The following is a 21,331-nucleotide window of genomic DNA, read 5'->3' as shown; positions in this document are numbered from 1 at the left end:
CCCCCCACACACACACACGCACACACAAAATGTTCTGTCTAATGTCTGTGGGATTGGAGCAGGTGGAGGGGAAGGAGGTAGGGAAGGGACGAGAGACATTGCCCTCTTTCTCCCAATCAGTATTGTTTCCTGGTTGTCATCCTCATTAGCCTGGAAATGGGGGCGAGAAACCTGGCAGCGTTTGGTGGGACTCCGAGTCCCATCTCAATTATGGCCTGGAGCTGCCAGATCAGAACAGGGTGGACAAGGGACAAGAGGGGGGCAAAGGAGGCCCGGCGTACCACAGACCTTTGGGGGCCAGGCAGATCTTGGTCAGGCAGATCTCTCCCTCTCTTCTTTTGTCTGCCTGGTTTCCATTGTTCGAACCCCATCATTAGCACCAGCTGAAGAAGCCGGTCAGTGATGTTGAGTATCCCATTGAAGCTGGCCTCCTGTGCTTTTGGTAACTCCCTGTCTGTACGGCCCAACTCCCACACAATCCATCTCTCAGGGGTACAGGACACAGAGAAACCTGAGGCAGACAAACAGACATGGACACACAGCGTCCAGAGACAAGCCTAGAATTTGGAATGGCAGCGATGAGGAGAGGAAGCTATGACGATGCTGCTGTCTCCATCAAGCCTGTAAGTACATATGGAAAAGCAGACATGTCTTCAATTCAATGTGACACAGCAATGTTCTCATCATAGATGGCAGTCTGGAAAATCAACCTGTTTCTTTGTAAGCTTTTGACCTTGAAAAATTATAAATATTTGTGCAACTACAATTTTTATTTCTAAATAGAAATGCCTGACTTGGGAGATATTACATTTTTATAGGCTTTGGTGCTTTGTGCTTTCCAGCTACTATGGTCGTATAGAATGAACTTGCTGAGATCAACTCTGACACAAGTAAAGATCTTGGTTAGCACTAATTGAGTAATTATGCAGGTTTCTTATTTGTGACAGCAATTTGTACATTTTAGTTGAAATTATTATTTTTTGTACATAATTATTGGATGTTTACATTTCCCTTTAAAAAAAACATTTCAGCAAAAATGCATTTGACTTAATTGAAATGTTCCATCCACAAAAGCGCATACTAAGTTGTTCTAGTAGAGAGAGTGAGGACAAGAGAAATAATGGGCTGCAGTCAAGCACACAGACAAGACCCATAAACAACCTACCTATTTATTGTCTGTGCAAACATACAAAAACGGACTCTCTACATACATAACCAACAAAGACAGCACACACACACAACAACACCACCTTAAAACCGCTATCTATAAACCAGCACTGACCTCTCAAACCTAATCTATGTATGATAGCTTCCTGATCATGTTCCCTGCTGCCTGCTGGTTCAGTCATGAGGAAGACTGCTCTCACACCTCACCTCAGCCTCAAATAACAGCTGCTGTCAATTCAAACCGCCACAATAAAAAATATTTGATTTGGTAAACAACCTCAGAATCTGAAATTGCATGATGACACATATTCGTAAAAAACTGTAAATGTGAACTGGATATTTTTTTTTTATGTACAGTAAGTCATGTAGATATTATTGTAAATGTTCAGCTATTTTGCTGTGTAGGTTTTAGCACTATGTTGAAAATATGAAAGAACTGTTATGATACAGTGTACATTACTACAAGAAACATTTTTCCCACGCTACTGAAGTGGTCAGTTCACAGTATAAAAAATAATCAACACTACAGAAGAGACACTACAGATTTCTGACTTTTTTTTTGCTGAATTTCACACAGAATGAGTTTCTTGTCAGTGGCTATTTGGCAAGCTCAGAAGAGCGCGTTGACATGGAATTCTGTGGGCATCGGTTTGTGTTTTCGGTTAAACTGCTTTGATTTTACAAGCGTTGATTGGGATACTGCGTTTATAATTTCCTGGATTATCAATCTAAATGAATGCACTGACTAATAAAGTAAATTGTTAAAGTAAATAAAACTCAAACTTTAGAATTTACTGGGGCACAGCAGATTTATACTGGGGCACGTGCCCCAGTAAAAAGGGTCTAACGACGCCCCTGTCGCAGACCATGTATTTAAGACAACACTATGCATTTGAAGTTTGATTTACATAAACAATAACCACACCAACTTGTGCATTACATATGGTGTATTGTAATTACATTTTGAATGCAATACAACAGACAATCTCTGAGAAATTGACAAAAAGTGACAACTAACTATATTCGGTCTCCGGGTCAAAAAACATCTTCGAAATAATGCCTTCATTATTCTTGGCCAAACAGTATAGTGTAGATTTCTGTTGTCCAATCATGATGCATGGTGCACATGGCACTCATTAGTCCCTCACAGTGGACTTGGCTCTGGAGGTTGGGTGGGGGCTGTTGCTTCTTTCTGCTTTAACAAACCGCAATTGTTTTAGCCGGCCTATGTTTTCTCTACATTGCTCCGTGCCAGTTGACAGTGGTGGGTTAATAAATTATCCAGTGTGGGATGAAAACAGTAAAACAGGAAAGATGACGTGCCCGGTTGGAAAATTAGTTAGTGAATTTGTACAGCACTGAGAACTAAAGTAAAGATCCCTTAAACCGAGATACTGTACCTACAGCTAGCTTCCTTTACCAATCAGAACTCATTCTATTACATTGGATCATTGTCTAGATGTTTGTTACTGTGTTGGTGTAGCTGATTTATATGCTTTATGATTACACTGTCAAATATGCTTGATTAATGATCAAACTCTCTGTTTTCTTACAGCACCTCCGCTGTCTGGCTCAGAGACGTCGCTCTGCTCCATCCCTGGTTTTTGGGAGGGCCTTGGGGATGCCCTGGTCCCCTATCAGGTGGGTTAGCTCTGCCCTAGACATCTGTCTGTCTATCAAATCTAGCTTTTAGCTAATTGCATTTTATAACCCATCTTAAACCTTTGTAACAAACAACAAACAACAAAGCATTTGGAGCTGTTCATAAAAGTGTTTGTATGTTTATAGATGCACGTGCAAATGAGTGACAGTGTCTCTCTGCCTTGGTGACCACATGTTGAACAGGATTTGTGTGAGTCATAACAACAGCACTGCAGATCAGGAGAGGGGCTGCAGCAGTCTGTTGTAGAGGGGGTTTTCACAAGCTGTCTGAACCCACTTACAACTCCCACTCCAGACCCCTGTTTACTGTAACATAACAGTCACTGAAGACTCAAGTAGTTGTTTTACTAAGTTGCAGAAATGTGACTCTAGTCTATAAATATTGTAGTGCAACTAAACTGAGATTAATAAACCAGTAGAGGTCAGCAGTAAGAACCAGAGCCTTAAATTCAATCATTGTCGATTGATACTCATTGACGTTTCTCTTTTCACTTATACTGTTGTTGATCAAACACAGTCCTGTTAATGATGAAAGTATAATATATCACAATGCATTCTCAAGTATTGTCATTGGTTTGATTTTCTATAAACAAATGTAATCTGAACAGTAACATTGATCTGCTCTGGTGTAGGTCCCAGCGCAGGTGACACATAGACCACCACAGTGAAAAGATGTGTTGGGGTAGTCCGACCAGACTTCGTCACCTTATCACAGACGCACATCACGTCCTCTCACACCCACCCACTGACATACAAGCAAACACAAGCAGAGGGGGCTGAAAGGTGTTGGTTTCACTATAGTGGGTGAGACAGTTAGCTGTTTTGGGTGGGTATGTGATCTTTTATGACAGTCCAGAGACAAGTGAAGAAATAAACTATGTAGGCTGGAAATGCAATTTTTGAGGGGGTGAAAAGAGCATAATTCAGTTGGGGAGAGTCCCTTTGGGGCCATCTGAATGTTATTCTTAACACATAGGACTACAATGTGTAGCGGGGTTTGCTCGTTTAAAGATAGAAATACTTAATTTATCATAAAGTCTGGGGCACCACCCTAATATTGGTTTAGGACATTAGGGAATCCTATGTTTAATATGTAATAATCAGTCTCATCTTTAGGAATGAATTCGTTCTAAGAGTAGAGCCAATCGTAACATCAGTGAACACGCACGTCAAAATATCTTTACAATGAATTTATTCAAGTAAGGTAAACAGATCTAATGAAAAGTTGGATTATGGGTTTGATATGAGAGATTGGTTTCAATGAACAGAATGAAATGGTCTAACTTAAAGAAAGGCAGAAATTGTACAGTCAGTGATTACATCCTTACAAATCATAAACAGAGCTCACGCCAATGCCATGTCGAGGAGGAAAGAGCGTTAGCCATAGTTACGTTTGATCAGGGGTTGATCAATGATGTTGAGGGCGGTTTGCGCCAAAGGTCCATTTGAAGAATCTGAAGTCACAGCGCGGCTGCGCTGGGTCATGTGACTGAGTCTGCGGTATCTCAGTGAAGTCGCATTTGGAATTGCGTTTTTGGTTCTTCTGTTGAAACGTCCAGATAGTGTCGCGATCACTATAAAGTTGAATCTCAGGAGAAGCTTGGCGACGTCCTTGGAACGCCAATCCTGATGGCGTTCATGCCATGGTCGGTTTCGCTGGAGTCCGAGATTGATGGTCATCTTAGGGCTTTATACAGTTCGAGGGAGGACCCGTCTGGGGTCAGATGTGGATTGGGGGAAGCTGGGTTCTCAACTCCCCCCTCCTTCCTTCACACCTACCAAAGGTGTGATCTGATCTCTGGCTGATCATTCGATGGTTCAAATATTGTTCTGGACATCTTGGTACAGTTACAAAATATAGTTGAATGATTGTTTTATTATGATAGCTTCGTGTAGATACCAAGAATGACGTGGTTATCTTTCAGGAAGAAGGAGTTGTTACTAGAATCAAGATTTCAGTGAACACAACATTAAAACAAAGTAACAAACATAACACAAATATCCCTCTCATAATTCTCCACCTAGTACTCTTGTGGTAAAGTCTCAAGAACTTTCCTCAAAAGTTCTGATCAAGGTATGTTCTTTGTTCAAATCGCTGCCGAAACGGATAGCAAATGGTCGCTGGAGACGTGTTGTCTAAATCAGGCCCTTTGAAGCTTGCAAGCTAGCAGGAGGGCTGATTTGGTAGATTGGGGAGGTCCCCCCCCCCCATTCTATGGTTCCTTTGCATCGGCGTTTGGTGGGTAATCAGCATACTGAGGGTGTCACAAGGGCTGATTCTGATGTGATTGAATCACTCTTCAGGTGTGGCAAGATGTTGGCTCCGTGTGGTCTTGTGGACCTCACTACAAATGACTAAGTCAAAATCAAAGAATAAAAATTCAGTTTCGTCACAAACTGAACTGCAAAAAGTACCAGTGTGTGGTGTGTACTAGAATTGAAAACATTCCCAAGCCCTGATGTTTTTATGGAAACTACACAGTAAAACTTCTTTCTACTACTGATGTTTACTGTTATTAGATGACCATTGTTAAGTATGTCTTGTTTCCTTCTGCAAATCGGTTTGTGAACATAAAAGACATAACATACATGGAGCAGTATTTATTTCCATGCTCTCAAAAAGCAAATGCAAAATCTTAATACCGGTATACCTGAGCAGGTGAATGGCCTCAAAAGACTGAACTTTGCTTAGTATTGATCTGCAGGAAAAGGATTAGGTCCACACTGGTGGTGACATTTCATTGGAATTAAAAAGCTTGTTCTTACTCACGATGGCCTTTGAGAGACGAACAGATGGAGATTTACACTGGTCCTAAAGTGCACAACACAACGACATTACCAAAGCAAACTAAAGCTGAACCCACAATAACAATAGCCAACAACACAGCAGCATTAAATGAAGGGTCGGTAATGTTGTTGAGATGCACATTTTGTCATATTTGCTGAAATAAACGAGGTGACACACACAAATTCCTGGAATTATAGATAGGGCACAGTGCCTGTAATGCAGTCGGTGAGTAAGATGTTGGTGACACACACAGATTTCTGGAATTATAGATAAATTGTGCAATGTCCGTGATGCAGCTGTTGTTGACAGTTTTTCTTCGTAGCTTTGGTAACTACATTTCTCAAAAGTACTTCTTCTTCAACCTCCACAACATGTAGGCCAATCATAAAAGCAATTTCTCATTATTTTGAACAAACTGTCAATGCTCTGGTATATTCATTGCCAATGAATAGTCTGCTGTTTCCTACATTATCAGTTGCTTGTCATGTTGATCAAAATGTATTTTATTGGTTCTCTTTTAAATAGTGTTCCCCCACAAACATCTAGACATTTAGTTATTTGCATAAGTCATTACATGCAAAATGGTTGAGGCAGTTGTCATAATTGTTGGCCTAATTCACCATACAGCGCTGCATGTACAATTCTACCTAAGCGTTTGCCATTTTTACAATAACATTTGTATTTTTTCCTTTGTGCTATGCAGTGCATTTGACACCGACAACCGACAGAGGAGGCTAAATTTGTAAAAACATTGTTCCTGTTGTAGGCCCTATACCTGTTTGCGGCTCGCTATATGCGTCAAGAAACTGATTGAGGAGGCTGTGCACCAGGGGCGATTCTAGGATCAGACCTTTAGGGGTGCTCAGCCCGCAATGAGAATGTGACATGAATACAGTGCCTTGCAAAAGTGCTAAACCCCCTTGCTAATATAAATCCCTAATTTCACTGGATAACAATTAATACATTTATGTATTATTATGCAAAATATTTAATGAATGAAAAAACTAAGGATGTTCCTTTCTTCATGAACTACCAGCATCAAATGATAACAAAACAATATTTTTTTATTATTATTATTTTTAGGGGTGCTGAGATGAAATTTATGGGTGCTTGAGCACCCATAAAAAGGGTCTAAAATGGGTCTAAAATCGCCACTACGTGCACATTTACAAGGTGTGAGTTTTTGTAAACGCATGAATTAATTTAACAAAATTCACTGCTGGCCTGTTTACGCAATCTTTCGTGGAGTCCCCTTGTCTTTAATGAGTTTGTCAGAAAGCTGTGCACTTTGCAAGACTACCGGTATTTAATTTTCACGAACCACTCATCAGAGCTGGCTATACAGCGTTTTAACTCCACACAGTGTCGCTTGAGATCAGTGGCTCAAGAGCTTAGTGGAGCTCAGCTTAATGCTTTGATAGTTATTTCTCACAAGATCCATAACTTGGCAAAAAGGATCCAGTGCGAAACATGGTGGCAAATGGTGGCGTTGCAAAGACGCTTTGAGTCGAAGCGTTTTTTCGAGTTTGCTTCAAGCAATCTCAACCTCACCGTCACCCCATGTAGGCCTATTTGTACGGTGACACACGGGTGCACAACACAACATTAGCGAAGCAAACAAAAGCTGAAAACAACAATATTAGCACACAACACAACGACATTAACAAAAACGAAACATTTATAAAAACGCTGCATTTCAAAGAACAATTAACTACTTACAACACCATAACATTAAGTGACAACACAACAGCATTCACAACCGGTTCTAATAAAACTTACACAGACAGACGGACGGACAAATATTTATTGCTTTATTATTACCTGGAAGCGGGAACTAGCACAGACTGACGCATTAAAGGGGTGATTGACTGTTTTTTGGGGGGTATTTCACACTGTTCCTTAACCCTCGTGCTGCCTTCGGGTCACATGACCCAAAGGTTCATAACGAACCATCATTGTGTTTACCCAATTTTACCCAATACAAAAACAAATAAAAATACTTTTCTTTTAACCTTCGCAATGTGGGGGGTCTGAGACAGCCCGACGGTTAAAAGAAAATGCTTCACTTTGTTTTTGTATGCGGTAAAGTTGTCGCAATACGACGGTGGGTCACAATGACTGATGGGTCAGAACGACCCGAGGAGAACACAAGGGTTAAGGTCTCCGAATAGGGTATGTAACATTGGTTGGGCTGAAAATGGCCCGGGTGCTGTTCTATGCTCGCCTGGTCCTAACCAGACTCTCGTACATTTCATTTGTACAGAGTCTGGCCTCGCTCCATTGACAAGCATTGACTTCCTTGTAGGCGGGTACTCTGTTGAAGTTTAAAACTATTGGATCTGCCCAGAGCCACTCTGATCTGCCATAACCAATCGCTAGCGTTCGCCAATTCCTTCACCACTACTGTAACAGAGCTAGCTGCCATAGCTGGAAAATCAAACTTTTCCCGAACCCCGTGGGGAGGAGGGCCACAACATCATGGCCACCAACAAAACTCAGCAAAACTTGTTCTTGCTCCGGCTTTAGCTGTTGGATATTCGGCAGCGTTGCCACAACGGACCGAATGGCTTCGCTCGCATCTTTCTCCGCCGCCATTACGGAACTACAACACAAACTAGCGCACGCCATTAACGTCATCGTTCTCAGCCATTCGCTGATTGGCCGGTTGAAAATCAACCTGAAAAATCTGACTTACGTACTGAATGGCCAGACCTAGTACAGAAGCAAAATCTAAATTGAGCGGAAGTACGTAGGAGGGCAGAGCCAGGCTAGTTCTATGCCCCCTGATGCTTCCATTCAATTTGTCCCGGGAAAAAACGCGAGGTTTTCTCCTTTTATGGTATGCTCATGAGATGAGCTGCGCGCTGATTGGTTGCTTTACAACGAGTGAAGCTGTGGAGCAAAGACGCAACACGGCCAAAACTCACTGAAACAACGAAGGTGGAGACTTGAAATAAAAACGTACAAATAAATCTATTGTGTCTACACAACACTGTTTTCAACAGATTGACTAGATATCATTTGAAATGATTACGTTAGTTGTTTCCACTTCTGTTGTCGAAGCAAACTGTATCGACTTAGGTGGGTAGAACGTTACAGCTTAGTAACTATATCGTGATTCAACTCAGCTTCAGTTAGCTAGATAAAAAATAACCTGCCAAAGATCTGGACAAACATGCATCGTGAATTGTAGATTTACATGTACGGGTTATTTATTCGAATGAAACTCAGTCAGGAACATGAAATAACGCGTTAGCCCCATTGCCAATAAACTAAATCATCACACATTACCTATGCTCTTGCATTAGCAAGCTAAACTAGTTTACATGCCTACTCTAGGTTTTTTCGCTATCTAGCTGTTCTTGCATTCCTTGCAAATCAGCGTTAATAAAAAGCAGATGAGCTAGAGTCTAGCTAACATTAGGTGCATTCGACATGAACTGACTTCATGCAGCGCTGCAGCCGGCTGCGGGCGGCTGACTTGAAACAGTGAATTCTGGTTAGACTTTTTGTCCGACTTGAGACGGCGCCGAGGCTAGGTCACTGTGACTTGGCCATCAAAGTACCGTGAGATCGATTCGAGAACTGCCGGCTGTGTAGCCGAGCGCATTTTCTCAAGAGCAACTGCACGGGTTCTAATGACGACACAGCTATTTCATGATTGGCCAGACTCACACACGACAACTTTGACGCTTGTTTTGTAATTATTCTGACACCTTCAGTTTCGCCAACGCTCAAATCCGGACCTAATAGTTTAATTGAATTAAAAATGTGTTGAAGAAAGGGTTTTAGTCTGCCTCTTCACTAACGAAAAGACTAAGTTTAATTATAAATAAAGTAAAGTAAGCAAACAGCGCTTGATCAGAAGCATTTATACTCCTGGATAGCTCCTGTCAGCTAACTAAACTTACTGTGTGATTGGTGATCGGATGTGTCCCTTTGTTTAGTAAAGTTCTAGTTGCACCTGACAATGGCCGGGTTTCCCAGATTCGTTAAGAAGCTCTTAACGCTATGAGCTTCTTAGGAGCGTTCTAAGAGCGTTCTAGAGCGTTCTTAGAACGTTCCTAAGAAGCTCTTAGCGTTAAGAGCTTCTTAACGAATCTTGGAAACCCTGCCAATGACTGTAACCAGTTGATCCAAGAGATCCATATTACAGTATATACCATGATGTTTTTCATGGTATTATGTGCCTGAAAGATTTTGACACTGGAGTGAACTATTGTGCAGGTGATGATGTATACAAGGAAATGATGCCAATGTTTTGCAGCGAATAACCACTTGACTGAGAAGCAACAGTCAGTTTAGACCAGCAAGATATATTCAATTGGTAATTGGCCTAACTGAAGGCAATTGTACTTAACCATTTCATAGATGTGCTAAATCATTTGAAATTTGTGCAAACTGTAGCAATTGCACTTGTCATTTACGAGGATGTGCTAATACAATTGCAATTTGATTAAAGGAATGAAAAATTCCAATCGTTTGTGAACAAGTTCCCAGTGTTTTGGAGGTTTGCACGTGTTGTTTTGAGAATGTCATTTCTGTTTCGTGAAATGAGCCAAAGCAATGGGGAAAAACTGTAATACAGAGTTGTTGTCCTCTAAGGTCACTGTTGTAGTCATGGCCAAGCGTGCAGACTTGGATTCATGTACTCACACAATCAATCAAAATACCACTTTTACACAACATTAATACTGAATTTTTATGTTACGCCACCGGTCACTCAACCAGTCGTTTGTAGGCTGGGCAAGCAAGCTAGCAGTGGCACAGAACAGTCACGTAATGTGACGAGACTGAATTTAAAAGTATAAAAACATACTAGGGACACTGACAACATCGGCAACCCTGCACCATGCATTATTAGTTTAATGTAATCTTTAAATTCAGGCTTGTCAGATTACGTAACTTTGTTCTGAACAGAACTGGGTGTGCAGACACATATGATAAGTTTCTCCTCCATCTTGAAATTGTAAAACCTAGACATGTTTACCATGAGCAACAGTTGCTACGTTACAAGAAACAAGAAACCAATCCGATTGGCCAACGCTAGCATTTTCACGCTCCTCATTTACATAAAGTTGAGAAAATCCAACTTGCAACGCTCTGCTCCGCTCGCCTTCCCACAATGCCATACGCAAGCATCAACGCCCAATTTCATTGACAATGAATTGGAAGCCGACGCTCCGCGCCGCTCCGCTCCGCTGTAGTGGACACGCACCGTAAGCGATCTCCGTTTATGTTCCTGGACCGGAAAACCAGAGGGCGGGTAAATGTAAATTTTGGGGCGTGACAAAGTTGATGCTGCAAACTTGTGACGTTTCAAAAGCTAGCGTTTGCAAGTTGCAGTTTCAAAATAGTAGTGAGAAGTGAAATTTTGATAGGAAAGAGGTTTCAATGGACTTTGAGGTTCACTGTATGTCTATTTTCAGGGGAAATCAGGTGGCTGAGCGGTTAGGGAATCGGGCTAGTAATCAGAAGGTTGACAGTTCGATTCCCGGCTGTGCAAAATGACGTTGTGTCCTTGGGCAAGGCACTTCACCCTGCTTGCCTCGGGGGAATGTCCCTGTACTTATTGTAAGTCGCTCTGGATAAGAGCGTCTGCTAAATGACTAAATGTAAATGTAAATGTATTTTACACACCAAACTGTCATTTTTCAACTATGACAAGGTAAAATCGGTTTTGCAATCAATCGCCCCTTTAAAGCAAACTTACATTGACAACTATTTGTGCAGTTTAGATTTTTTCGGCTACCTGCAAATTTGTCTCATTAGCTCTTATTTCATCTGATTGAAATCTAGGTCCAATATAGGATATTGTATCAATATATAGGGATCTTCATGTAAACCCTTCAACACTTCCATCAGTTGACTCCCTCCAGACATTCCTAGATAAAAAAAGAGGGAGAACTGAGCACCGAGATTGTGTTCACACTGGTTGAACTTGATGGTGTCTGTCAGAGTAAAGGAATGTCATCCAATCACTGAGCACTCTGTCCCCCAGGGAGGAGGCCTCGTGCTGGGTGGCCGTGGAGCAGTGTCCCTTTGTGCTGGGCCTGAGCAGCGAGAATGGAGAGCTTCTGCTGGACGAGTGGATCCAAGTCACTGAGGGCAACAAGACCAGAGAGAGGCACATCTTCTTATTCTGCAATGTGATTTTCATCACCAAGCTCAAGTAAGAGCTGTGCACAGATTGTAACACATGCACACACACACAGACACACACATAAATATGATAACACACCCCCACATAGATGAAAACAGATGATAACACACACACGATAACACACACCCACACACACACACAGATGGTAATATATGCACACACACACAGAAACAAATAGTGTATGAGTTTATCTAGCCTATAAACAAACCTAGAAGCTAAAACAAACTGTTCATCATGTCTATGTATTGTTTCACTCACAGTCCATTCCAAGAGCAAGGTTCTGCCCTTTATGATGGCAGAATAGCAGGATAGGACGATAGTACACATTAGTTAGTAATTAAGTTGTCATGTGCAAATTCTATGTTGGATGGAACAGTGTTTGGAGACAGACTTCCCTCTCTGATCAGACTTGGAGTCTGGACTGCTCAGTTTTGACACTTGCTCACACATAAACACACACTTGCTGTGCACACACACAAGACTGTACTTGACTGAAAATATCAGTGTGGCTAATTACAGGAGGGCATTTATGACAGTAAGGGGAATTCCTGGGTGGATGGGTTCAACCGACTTCTCTTTGTAAATAAAGTCGACACACAGGCAGAAACCTGGGTGCTTTCCTCTGAGGATTTGCCAAAACTGACCACTTTCGCTTTGTCACTGGCTTTGTTTTTCTCAGGAAGTTGTGAAGGATTTGAAACCTTTACAGATGCACAATAGTTGTCAGCTGATTTAGATAACACAGGATGAATGTACTGTACAGGTTAAAAAGCATAAACAGTGGAAGCTTTAACTAGCCTTGAGTGGGAGTTCAATCACAAGAGTAAGTGTTTTCTTCTTTCTTATTTCCCCTTACAGCTGCCCACAATTCCAGTTGAGAATTTGAGGGGGTAGAGTAAATATAATCATTTGAAGTTTATATATCAAGTTTATAACCACTCTGAGCAGTCTTATTCTACCCTCCTCCCCTTTCACCCCCTCCCCTTCATCATCCCCCATTCATCACCCTTCCCCTAAAATTCAGCCCTACGTCATCACCCCTCCTAAAATGACATTCAATCAAATCAAATCAAATTTATTTGTATAGCCCTTTTTACACGCAAGCATGTCACAGAGGGCTTCACATATGCCCATAGAACTGCCCCTCAACCAACCTAAACCCTCAAATTCAATCGTTTTTCCTACTTTCAACGATTCCAGGAAACAGTCCGTTGTAAATGATTTTTTTGGTGAAGAGGTGTGGGAGATGAGGAAATGGAGCTGCTAAAAGCTGAGCCATTACATGGCTGACCTCATGAAATTACCTTTCTTAAAATGTCATCACAATGTCAAGCAATGGATGACATAGAGAGTAAGGTCGGGGTTCAGAGACAGGTATGCTCTAAATAGCTGATAACTGGATATGTGATCTGTGTTCATTAAACTTCATAACTTTCAGACATCATATACACCACATTTTAATGCATGGTAGCACATTTGTTAAAAAATTGTTAATATTTGTAGGTTGAGACTCCACCTAATTTCTGGCCTGTACTGTACGTGTGTTGTGGGGGTGGTTGCAATCTACGCATTTATGACAGGGTGAAAGTCTATGGTACAGTATGAAATTAAAAGTGGTTAACAGGAAACTAGTCATGGAACACAACACTCTACCTCATGTCAAAAGACAGTACTGACATGAGCACTTCCTTAAAGCAGTCAATCACTGAATCCATTAAATGCAATAAAATAATATGCTAATATCTATCTGTCTGTCTGGCTCCTGTCTACTGTCTCATGTCTGTCTGTTTGTCTGTCTGTCTGTCTCCTGTCTGTCTCCTGTCTGTCTGTCTGTCTGTCTCCTGTCTGTCTGTCTGTCTGTCTGTCAATAGGCCGAGCTCTAGCTACCGTGTGAAGCATAGGGTGAGTCTTGAGGATGTGTGGCTTTATGGATTTGAGGACGAGCTAGAGGAGGAAGATGGAGAAGGAGAGATAGACCTCAAGACTTCCCTGGTCTTGGCATGGCCTCTATCTTTCTGTGTCCTATCCTTTCGGTGAGTAACAGCCAACACATACACGCATACAAACAACATTCTTTTTATCATGTTTTGCTTGTTTAGTAAACTTATGATTAGAAAATAATCAATTTGATGAAAATCCAGAGCTCTATGGTTGCTCCACTACAGTTATTTTCTTGTGGGTAAAACATTGATTACTGGTATCTCTTAATGAAGAATGTTCACCAAATTGCTATCCCTTGTAGATTAATTAACAAAACACAAAATCCAGCTGGATCACAAAAATTGCTACTTTTGTGAGAATGTGAGTTCTTGGATGAAATGGGGAAGTGAGAGCCAGTTAAGCCTTCAACATCACAAGATTATGGCTGGAGAAACAGGAAGTAGAAAACTGACCATTAGACTCATCATATGCTCGACTTGCAACAGGGGTTTTACTGCAGTGTACTTCGGACAAACAAGTATTCATTTTGGTCTTATGGTAGAAGGATAAACTAGACAGTTTTCTAATATGAACAAAATATGCTCAAATTATGATTATTTGACACCATGGATTAATTATATAAAGAAAGTAAAAGTGAAGTTAAATAAGGATAGTTAAAAACAATGAACATCAACAGGGTGTTGATATAGCTCAATGATAGAAAATTTGACTGCTTATGATCAGCAAATCCCAGGTTCAAACCAACCCCCTGTATTGTCTGTTGCTATGTTAAATGAATCCATTTTTATGTTCACATAAAGAGAGAGAGAGGAAGAAAAACATGATAGAAAATAAATAGATTCTATTGTTTAGAATCTAACTCAGTGTATAATTTTACATCAGTGACTTAATTATAATGAATATTGAAAATGGGTCATTGAGTCATGTCACTCCCACGGTGTTGTCAAGCTGTGCTGTCAAAACAGAACCCTCCAGTCTGGGGCACATCAGCCCTCACAGTGGTATCTGATTGATCAAAACTCTCTCTCACACACACGCACACAATTCCTGTTTTTAAATTAATGGACACGCACAAACACGGGCAAGCACAGCCACACACAGTTTACCCTTTAATCTGGGTTAGTGTATAGCACATGCACTCATCACTGTCTTTCCACTCCTCCACCAACCACAGTAGCTCCAGTTTGAAAGGAAGTGGAAGGTGTCTGGTTGGTGGCCACCATGATGCTGCTTCCTGTCCCCATGACTGAGTTCTGAGTTTCCAGCCAAGCTGTTAAAAGGGAGGGCGTGTAGAGTCTCTTCAGTCTGTGAAATGACACAGTAGTTGTCTGTGGATTAGTAACTTGCGCCATGCTGTTATTTTGCCTATAGCTCGCTTGAGGTGAAAGAACGCTGGATTGATACTCTTCACAGGTAAGCCCTATCACTCATTGATAATACAATAATACAGTACAAATGCTAATGGTTACTTAATCTTTATGATTTGATCAAATGTACAACACACTATATCTGTCATATTTTCAACAGTGTTATTGTTTTCGTGTCTGAATGTGAACTTTATTACCTGAACTTTTTCACTCATACCTGCTGTACAGTTAAAAGATGTTTAAGCAACACTTATATTAAGATGACTATTAACTATCATGTAACTACATAGAAATACCTAGAGTAAAAACAGTGTAGATACCTCAGAATTGTTACGTCATTAAATGGTATTGTTAGCGGTATAGGTTATTTCTAAAGTGTAAGAAGGCACAGTATGGGGGAGTTTAAGGGGTAAGTGGATATTGTACAGGGGCAGTTGATGGTCTTGTTACCAAAACAAGAACAATGTTAACATTTGCTTAACCCTGGAAAACCAAACCTCCCCCATACCAAGTTTCGCTTGTGTTATAACTTGTACCGCTAAACTGTAATGAAGTGTAACTACATAGCAGATCCATATGTAACTACAATGTTGTTCCTATAGCAGTAACGTGGCCAGAATAGCAATTTTGGGGGGTCATTTTAAAATGAGGGGGGAAAAATTGTAAGTAATCAGAAATTTGGGAAGACAAACATGTAAATGAGGGTCCTAGGCCCTCCAAGGCCTCCTAGTGGCTACGCTGTCCTATAGGTATTGGCAAGTGGTCACGTGGTAGTTAATGTGATCTGAATTTAAAGTTTTTTGAAAATTTGAAAATGTTTATCATTTAAAAAAAATCTGCACAAAATGTAAGGATTTATTAACTTCTGAGTAATGTGTTATCTAGCTGTAATAGAATAGTACTTGTTTTTGAGGAGAAAGAGCCAGACTCTTGCCACTCCTCCGTTCTATAGTCCATCTCAACTATGCACTACTGAACGGAAGTCACTGATAAAAAATGTCTCCTCATTCCAGGAGGACAAAGGAAGCTAAAGAAAGAGCAGGCTATACTTCTCAACCCCCAGGTGTCCTGATGAAGGTGTTGAGTAGCAGTGTCGCAGTAAGTCTCCTCTTCATTCTGCCATGTGAAGCAGCAGACATGGTGCTTCTCAAGGTACTGACCTAGAGACGGGGGACAAGACTGTGAAAGTCACTCATCTCTCTCTCTTTCTTTTTCTCTCTCTCTCATTTCAGGCTAAAACTCTAACAGGAGGAGGCATGGAACCTTTAATCAACTTTCCACTTGATGTGAGTATTAACTTCTACTGTGCTTCCATTTTTCTTTTTGTCAGCAGTTTAGTCATGAATGCATCTGTTTAACTAAAGCACCTGTGTCTCCCACACGGGAAAAGGTATGTCTGTTTTGTTGAAGAAGTGCTGGAATGTGACCAGTTTTGCAGCCTGTTGAACAGAGAAGCAGAGAAGCACTGATCATCCAAATCAGACTTAGGGAGGAAGCCTATCTGTGTTGTTGTGGGTGTGATGGTTTGAAGCAGGTGTTCTTTGGGGGGGTGGGGGCTGGTTGTGTGTGGTGTTTGATCCACTCTGCTACCCTCACATGTAGGTAGGCGGGTGGCCTGGGGATGTGTGAGTGTGTGGTGTTACACGTCCACACCCTACCCATTCCTTTTGCATGTTCCTCTTGCATGCTCATGACATCATCTAATTGTTCTATTTGGCATTTCCAGGGCGAAGCAAAGATCTACCAAAAGCAGTGTAACGAGGACGACCGAGGGACACAGCCCATTGGTGAGTTTGAAAGTCAACGACTCTCGACCGCGAGGTCGGTCGAGGGCTCAGTGTGTGTGCCAACGTGCGGTAGTGACACATAAAGGAAAAAGGAAACAGTTTGCAGTCCCAGAAAAGAGAGAGAAAAATAGTAGAATGTTTTGTATTAGCAAATGTCTTATTCTCTCCATTTCAATGATGGTATCGTTTCATGTGTTGCCTTCATCTGACACTGTGGCTCATCACTGATTCCTCTCATGGCAGAAAACGGCAGCAGGTGGAGTATTCTGAGGAAGCTGAGGGGCTCCAAGCTCGCCAGCACGTCCTTCCGTTCTGAGATGGACAACCACCTGTTTGGACGACCGCTCTCCAAGACTTGCCCCAAAGAAGGAACTCTCCCCAAACCCATCACAGTACGCACCCCCTCCTATCTAACCACTAGTACAGCCTGATGCTGATGCACACATACTGGCAGGCAGCCAACGCATCCAGTCTGACCCCCTCTGGTTCCTCTCTTCAGGAGATGTTAGTGCTTCTCTGGAAGAAGGGCCCCACCACTGAGGGAGTGTTCAGGAAGACGGGGAACAGCAAGAACCTGAAGATCTACCGGGAGCAGCTCAACTGCGGTGAGGACGTGGACATGGAGAACTTGCCCGTGGTCATCCTAGTGGGACTCCTCAAGGTAAACAACTCCATATTTTATGTAGTCCTTTCCTCCATCTCAGCTAACTGAACACTACTCTTGCAATGCATTGAATTGCCAGTCCAAAATTGTTTTTACCGGTTTTCCTGAACTCCCAAACCAAGCTAATTTCCCAGTTTATAATATGGGAGCCATTCTCTCTGGTGTTACAGCCTCCACTCTAAAATCTACATTGTGAAATTACTTAATCGCACTTTAAACTATCACTCTCCCGGTAGATTCAGCAACTGCATTTTCATGTGCCATCACCTCCTTGCATCTCCACTTGTTCATTCCAGAGTTTTCTGAAAGATCTTCCGGGTAACCTGCTGGTGTCTGAGCTGTACGAGGTTTGGATGAAGGCCTTGGAGACTGAGGACATCCAGCAGAGATCCACCGAGCTCAGGAGGTAAGCTAACAACCGCTAATAAAATAATTAAATCTACTCTAAGAGCACTATTAATTACTTTCATACCATATTTGAGTGACCCTGCGAACTATGGATGAGTAAGAAATAACTTCACATACAAGGGGGTTGTAGACAAACAGGTGTAGGAGTAAAAAAAAAAAACTGGTGTGGTATATAATTAGTTTAGGGGCTTTTGGATGGAGTTTTACAGAGAGAACAAAAACAGGAAGAAATGCCACTGCCCTAAATTATGCATTTCAGACAGGACACTTCTCTTTATGCCACCTTCCTTCTGAAAAAGGGAAGCTGCAATGTGGTGTGGAAGAAAAGGGCGGCAAACCAATCACTAATTTTCTTCCTGTTCTCTCTTGGTGTCCTTCCCCTCCCCCCTCCCCAGGGTGGCAGACAAGCTGCCTGGGCCCAACGTCCTCTTGCTGCAGTGTTTACTCTGCGTGCTTCACAACATCAGTGAGAACTCTGATGCCAACAAGATGGATGCCTACAACTTGGCTGTGTGCATCGCACCCACTCTGCTGCACAAGGACAGCACACTAGACGAGCAGAAGGAGCAAGTGGATAAGGTAAGAATCCAGTTCTGACTAAGCTAGCGCACTGGCTCTGTGAAGCTGCCTGTGCGGTCGGAGCAGTGAAAGCCACAAGTAGTTACCCAAGATCTGTAGACTTCACTCTGCAATGGGGACTGTCATGGCACGAATATATAAAACCGTGACACTTTCACACTTAGCACTTTCGTTTCGAGAACTTTTTCACTCTCTTTGAAATTAACTTTGTGTTTAAACTCATGTTCCTCATTATGCAGGTGACCGAGCTGAGCCAGTTCCTCATCAAACACTGCTATGAAGTATTTGGAGAAAAAATTCAGAGTCTGCTGGGAGATCCAGATGAGGAAAACTCAGGTAAATAAACAAGCCAAGTCATTTTTACAATTGTGGGTTCACTGAAATGAACTTATCTAAACTCAGTTGGTCCCTCACATCGGAAAAGACGACTAAGTATACGACTGACCCCATCAAACTGACCGAATCCTCTTCGCTCCCTTTCTCTGTCTTCAGATTCCTTGTTCTCCCAGCAGCATGACTCGGCCTACGACAGCACCGACCCAGACGGAGGGGACAGCATGGGCTCCACTCAGGGGGAGGGCAGTGGTTCGTCCCCCTCTCTCCTCTTCTCTGGTAGAACAGAACACACAGCTGTCCCTTCCTGCTCCTTGGATACTATTTTCCACACCTTCACCAAGCTCCCCTTCAGCCGTCGCTGCTCCGAGCCAACCATCTTCCCCTCGGCTGAGGTGAGGTGCGTGCAGGGCCTAGCCCGCAGCCATGATGACTTCTCTGTGGAGAGGACGGCTTTCGAAGAGCAGCCCTTGAAAAAGCAGATCTCCAATGACTCCTTCCTGAGGTCTGGGCGGGGTGGGGCAACAGGTATTCAGAACCTTGGTGGTGGCTCATCCACAGAAATGCCGCCCTTCGACATCCGTAACCCTGGTAACGCCTCCTTATGTTCTTCGTCCTGCTCCCTGGAGAGCGCTGCGTCCAACCAGTCGGAGGGCTCGGTTTTCACCAGCTCCCCGAGGACCTCGCCGGCATGTCCTCGCAGGGCCCAGTCAACGCGTCATACCTCTCCCAGATCCAGCCACCAAACGCTAGAGTCCCCTGGGGTGACCCTAGAGGTCAAGCGACGCTCCCAGTCCGGGAGGGCCGACGGTAAAGTCCCAATGAGGACCAAGAGCCTGGGGCCTTTCTCCCGCTCCAGGGCCAGCCTGAAAGACCCCTTGAAAGACAAGCCTTTTCCCTGTGAGACCCTCCAGGAAGACTCCCAGAGTGAGGCTGAGCCTGGAGAAATGTCTCCCCGACCACGCCCGCTGTCAGCCATCGAGGTCTTCCAGCGGGCGGATAGCAGGCTCCCCAGCCGGCCTCCGTCCTACGAGCAGGCTGTGCAGAGTGCAGCTCAGCCCGCTCCTCCGCATTACCGCTCCATGACAGTGCAGGATGCCTCCAGAGAGCTCAGAAGGTCCCGCCCAGCCTCTATGAATGAGAACTTCTTGTCAACCTGTCCTGTCAACCAGTACACAGACTGTTTCTCCCAGGACCCTGAGGTTAGCGCCACTAGACCTGGGCAGAGTGTCACGTTCCGTCAGAGGGCCATGTCTGAATCTTTATCCCATGCTCATCATGACACGTTGACCAGGCGCTGCAGCCAGCCTTTTTATGAAGAGTATGCTTGTGCCAAGGAGACATACGTTTAAATACAATACCATGTGTCCCTATTTCCCTTGAATGTACACACATTATGTGCAACTATTAGGGTTAGACTTTTTCTATAGTACTGTTCAGAGGACAGAACCAAGATGTAAAAACAAAAAGCTATTTAAAAAGGATATAGAAAATCCTATAGTCTTTCCACTGAAAAAGGTATGTCAATAAACATGATTTGCAAATAGGGGAGACCCACATGCTATAGTATCAGTTTTTGTCTATTATTTTCCTTTTGTTGATTTGATTTGTACAGCCATTATGGACCTTATTGAAGTAGATTTCTAAGTGTTGTACTTGTGTCTTTTATATGTCTGAACAAAATCTTTACTTCCACTACATTAAAGCACCTTTATTATAAACTATCCTTGGCTCCTTTCCAGTTTGTTTGTAATTGAAGAGCTTGTGATTTTAATGCTATATCTTATCCTGTAAACAATAACAATGATGGAAGTTCCCAAACTGTAATGGAATCGTATTCGTCACATGGGCACAATGATTTGAGTATCTCATTGGACCACCGGACCACATCATTAGTTAATGCATTAATTAGAAATTTGGTCAGGGTTGGTCATGCAAGGATGGGTGAATATGTGCTAACTACAACACGCCTCCCATGTGCATGCCTCTTATGTAACAGACGCTGAACCCTTAATTGAGAGAACAGTATGTTCTGGCCTCTGCGCAAAGAGAAGGAAACCAGCCTCTATCACGTGGAAGTTTTTTCTTTGAATCACGATGAGACGATGCCACTGCTACTCTCTTCCTCTTGCAAACTTTGTGACATTATTGCTTCCTTGCTTCTCCTCTCTGAGCTGGCCTGCACTTTGATTACATTTGAGCCTACCAGCAGAAGAGATACATGAAGTCAACACATCTATAAAGACCCTCTGTCTGCCTTCAATATTTCAGACAATCACCCTTGTGAACATTGATATTATGAAATGCTTTAAAGGACTGTTATCAGGTGGTCACTGAAGACCACTCAGTTTCCATAACTGAGGTGCAATAGAAAGCTGGCATAGAGGAGAATCTTAACATTAAAACCACTGATGCTCTCTATAGATGTGTGCTGTATCTAAAAACCAAGAACTGAAATGTTTAACTTAAAAT

The 21,331-nt window shown here is 42.5% G+C and overlaps 1 protein-coding gene across 2 annotated transcripts; it reads left to right on the top strand.

Moving 5' to 3' along the window:
* The first annotated feature begins 334 nt into the window (after window positions 1–334).
* tagapb (T cell activation RhoGTPase activating protein b) lies at window positions 335–20,583 on the top strand. 2 transcript variants are annotated; one of them, XM_062468267.1, is made up of 14 exons: window positions 335–623; window positions 2,723–2,808; window positions 11,619–11,789; window positions 13,652–13,813; window positions 15,093–15,134; window positions 16,102–16,186; window positions 16,321–16,374; window positions 16,815–16,875; window positions 17,119–17,267; window positions 17,375–17,536; window positions 17,836–17,945; window positions 18,343–18,526; window positions 18,766–18,862; window positions 19,019–20,583. In XM_062468267.1, exons 1-14 carry the CDS (start codon window positions 531–533, stop codon window positions 20,209–20,211), a joined length of 2,649 nt encoding a protein of 882 aa, XP_062324251.1. In that variant the 5' UTR covers window positions 335–530; the 3' UTR covers window positions 20,212–20,583. The 2 variants fall into 2 exon arrangements, with proteins under 2 accessions (XP_062324251.1, XP_062324252.1); XM_062468268.1 differs by lacking the exon at window positions 11,619–11,789 and having other exon boundaries at window positions 348–623.
* Window positions 20,584–21,331: the final 748 nt, after the last annotated feature.

This window comes from Osmerus eperlanus, chromosome 8 (genome assembly GCF_963692335.1).
Source record: "Osmerus eperlanus chromosome 8, fOsmEpe2.1, whole genome shotgun sequence".
NCBI lineage: Eukaryota > Metazoa > Chordata > Actinopteri > Osmeriformes > Osmeridae > Osmerus > Osmerus eperlanus.
Note: the sequence above shows the minus strand (reverse complement) of the source record. Positions and strands in the feature narration are given on the sequence as shown.

Excerpts from the sequence above, each read along its gene's own strand:
- tagapb (XM_062468267.1), top strand. The coding sequence starts at position 531 with ATGGACACACAGCGTCCAGAGACAAGCCTAGAATTTGGAATGGCAGCG. Across the intron at positions 16,876-17,118 it reads CCGAGGGACACAGCCCATTG|AAAACGGCAGCAGGTGGAGT; the intron begins GTGAGTTTGAAA and ends CTCTCATGGCAG. Across the intron at positions 18,527-18,765 it reads AGAAGGAGCAAGTGGATAAG|GTGACCGAGCTGAGCCAGTT; the intron begins GTAAGAATCCAG and ends CTCATTATGCAG.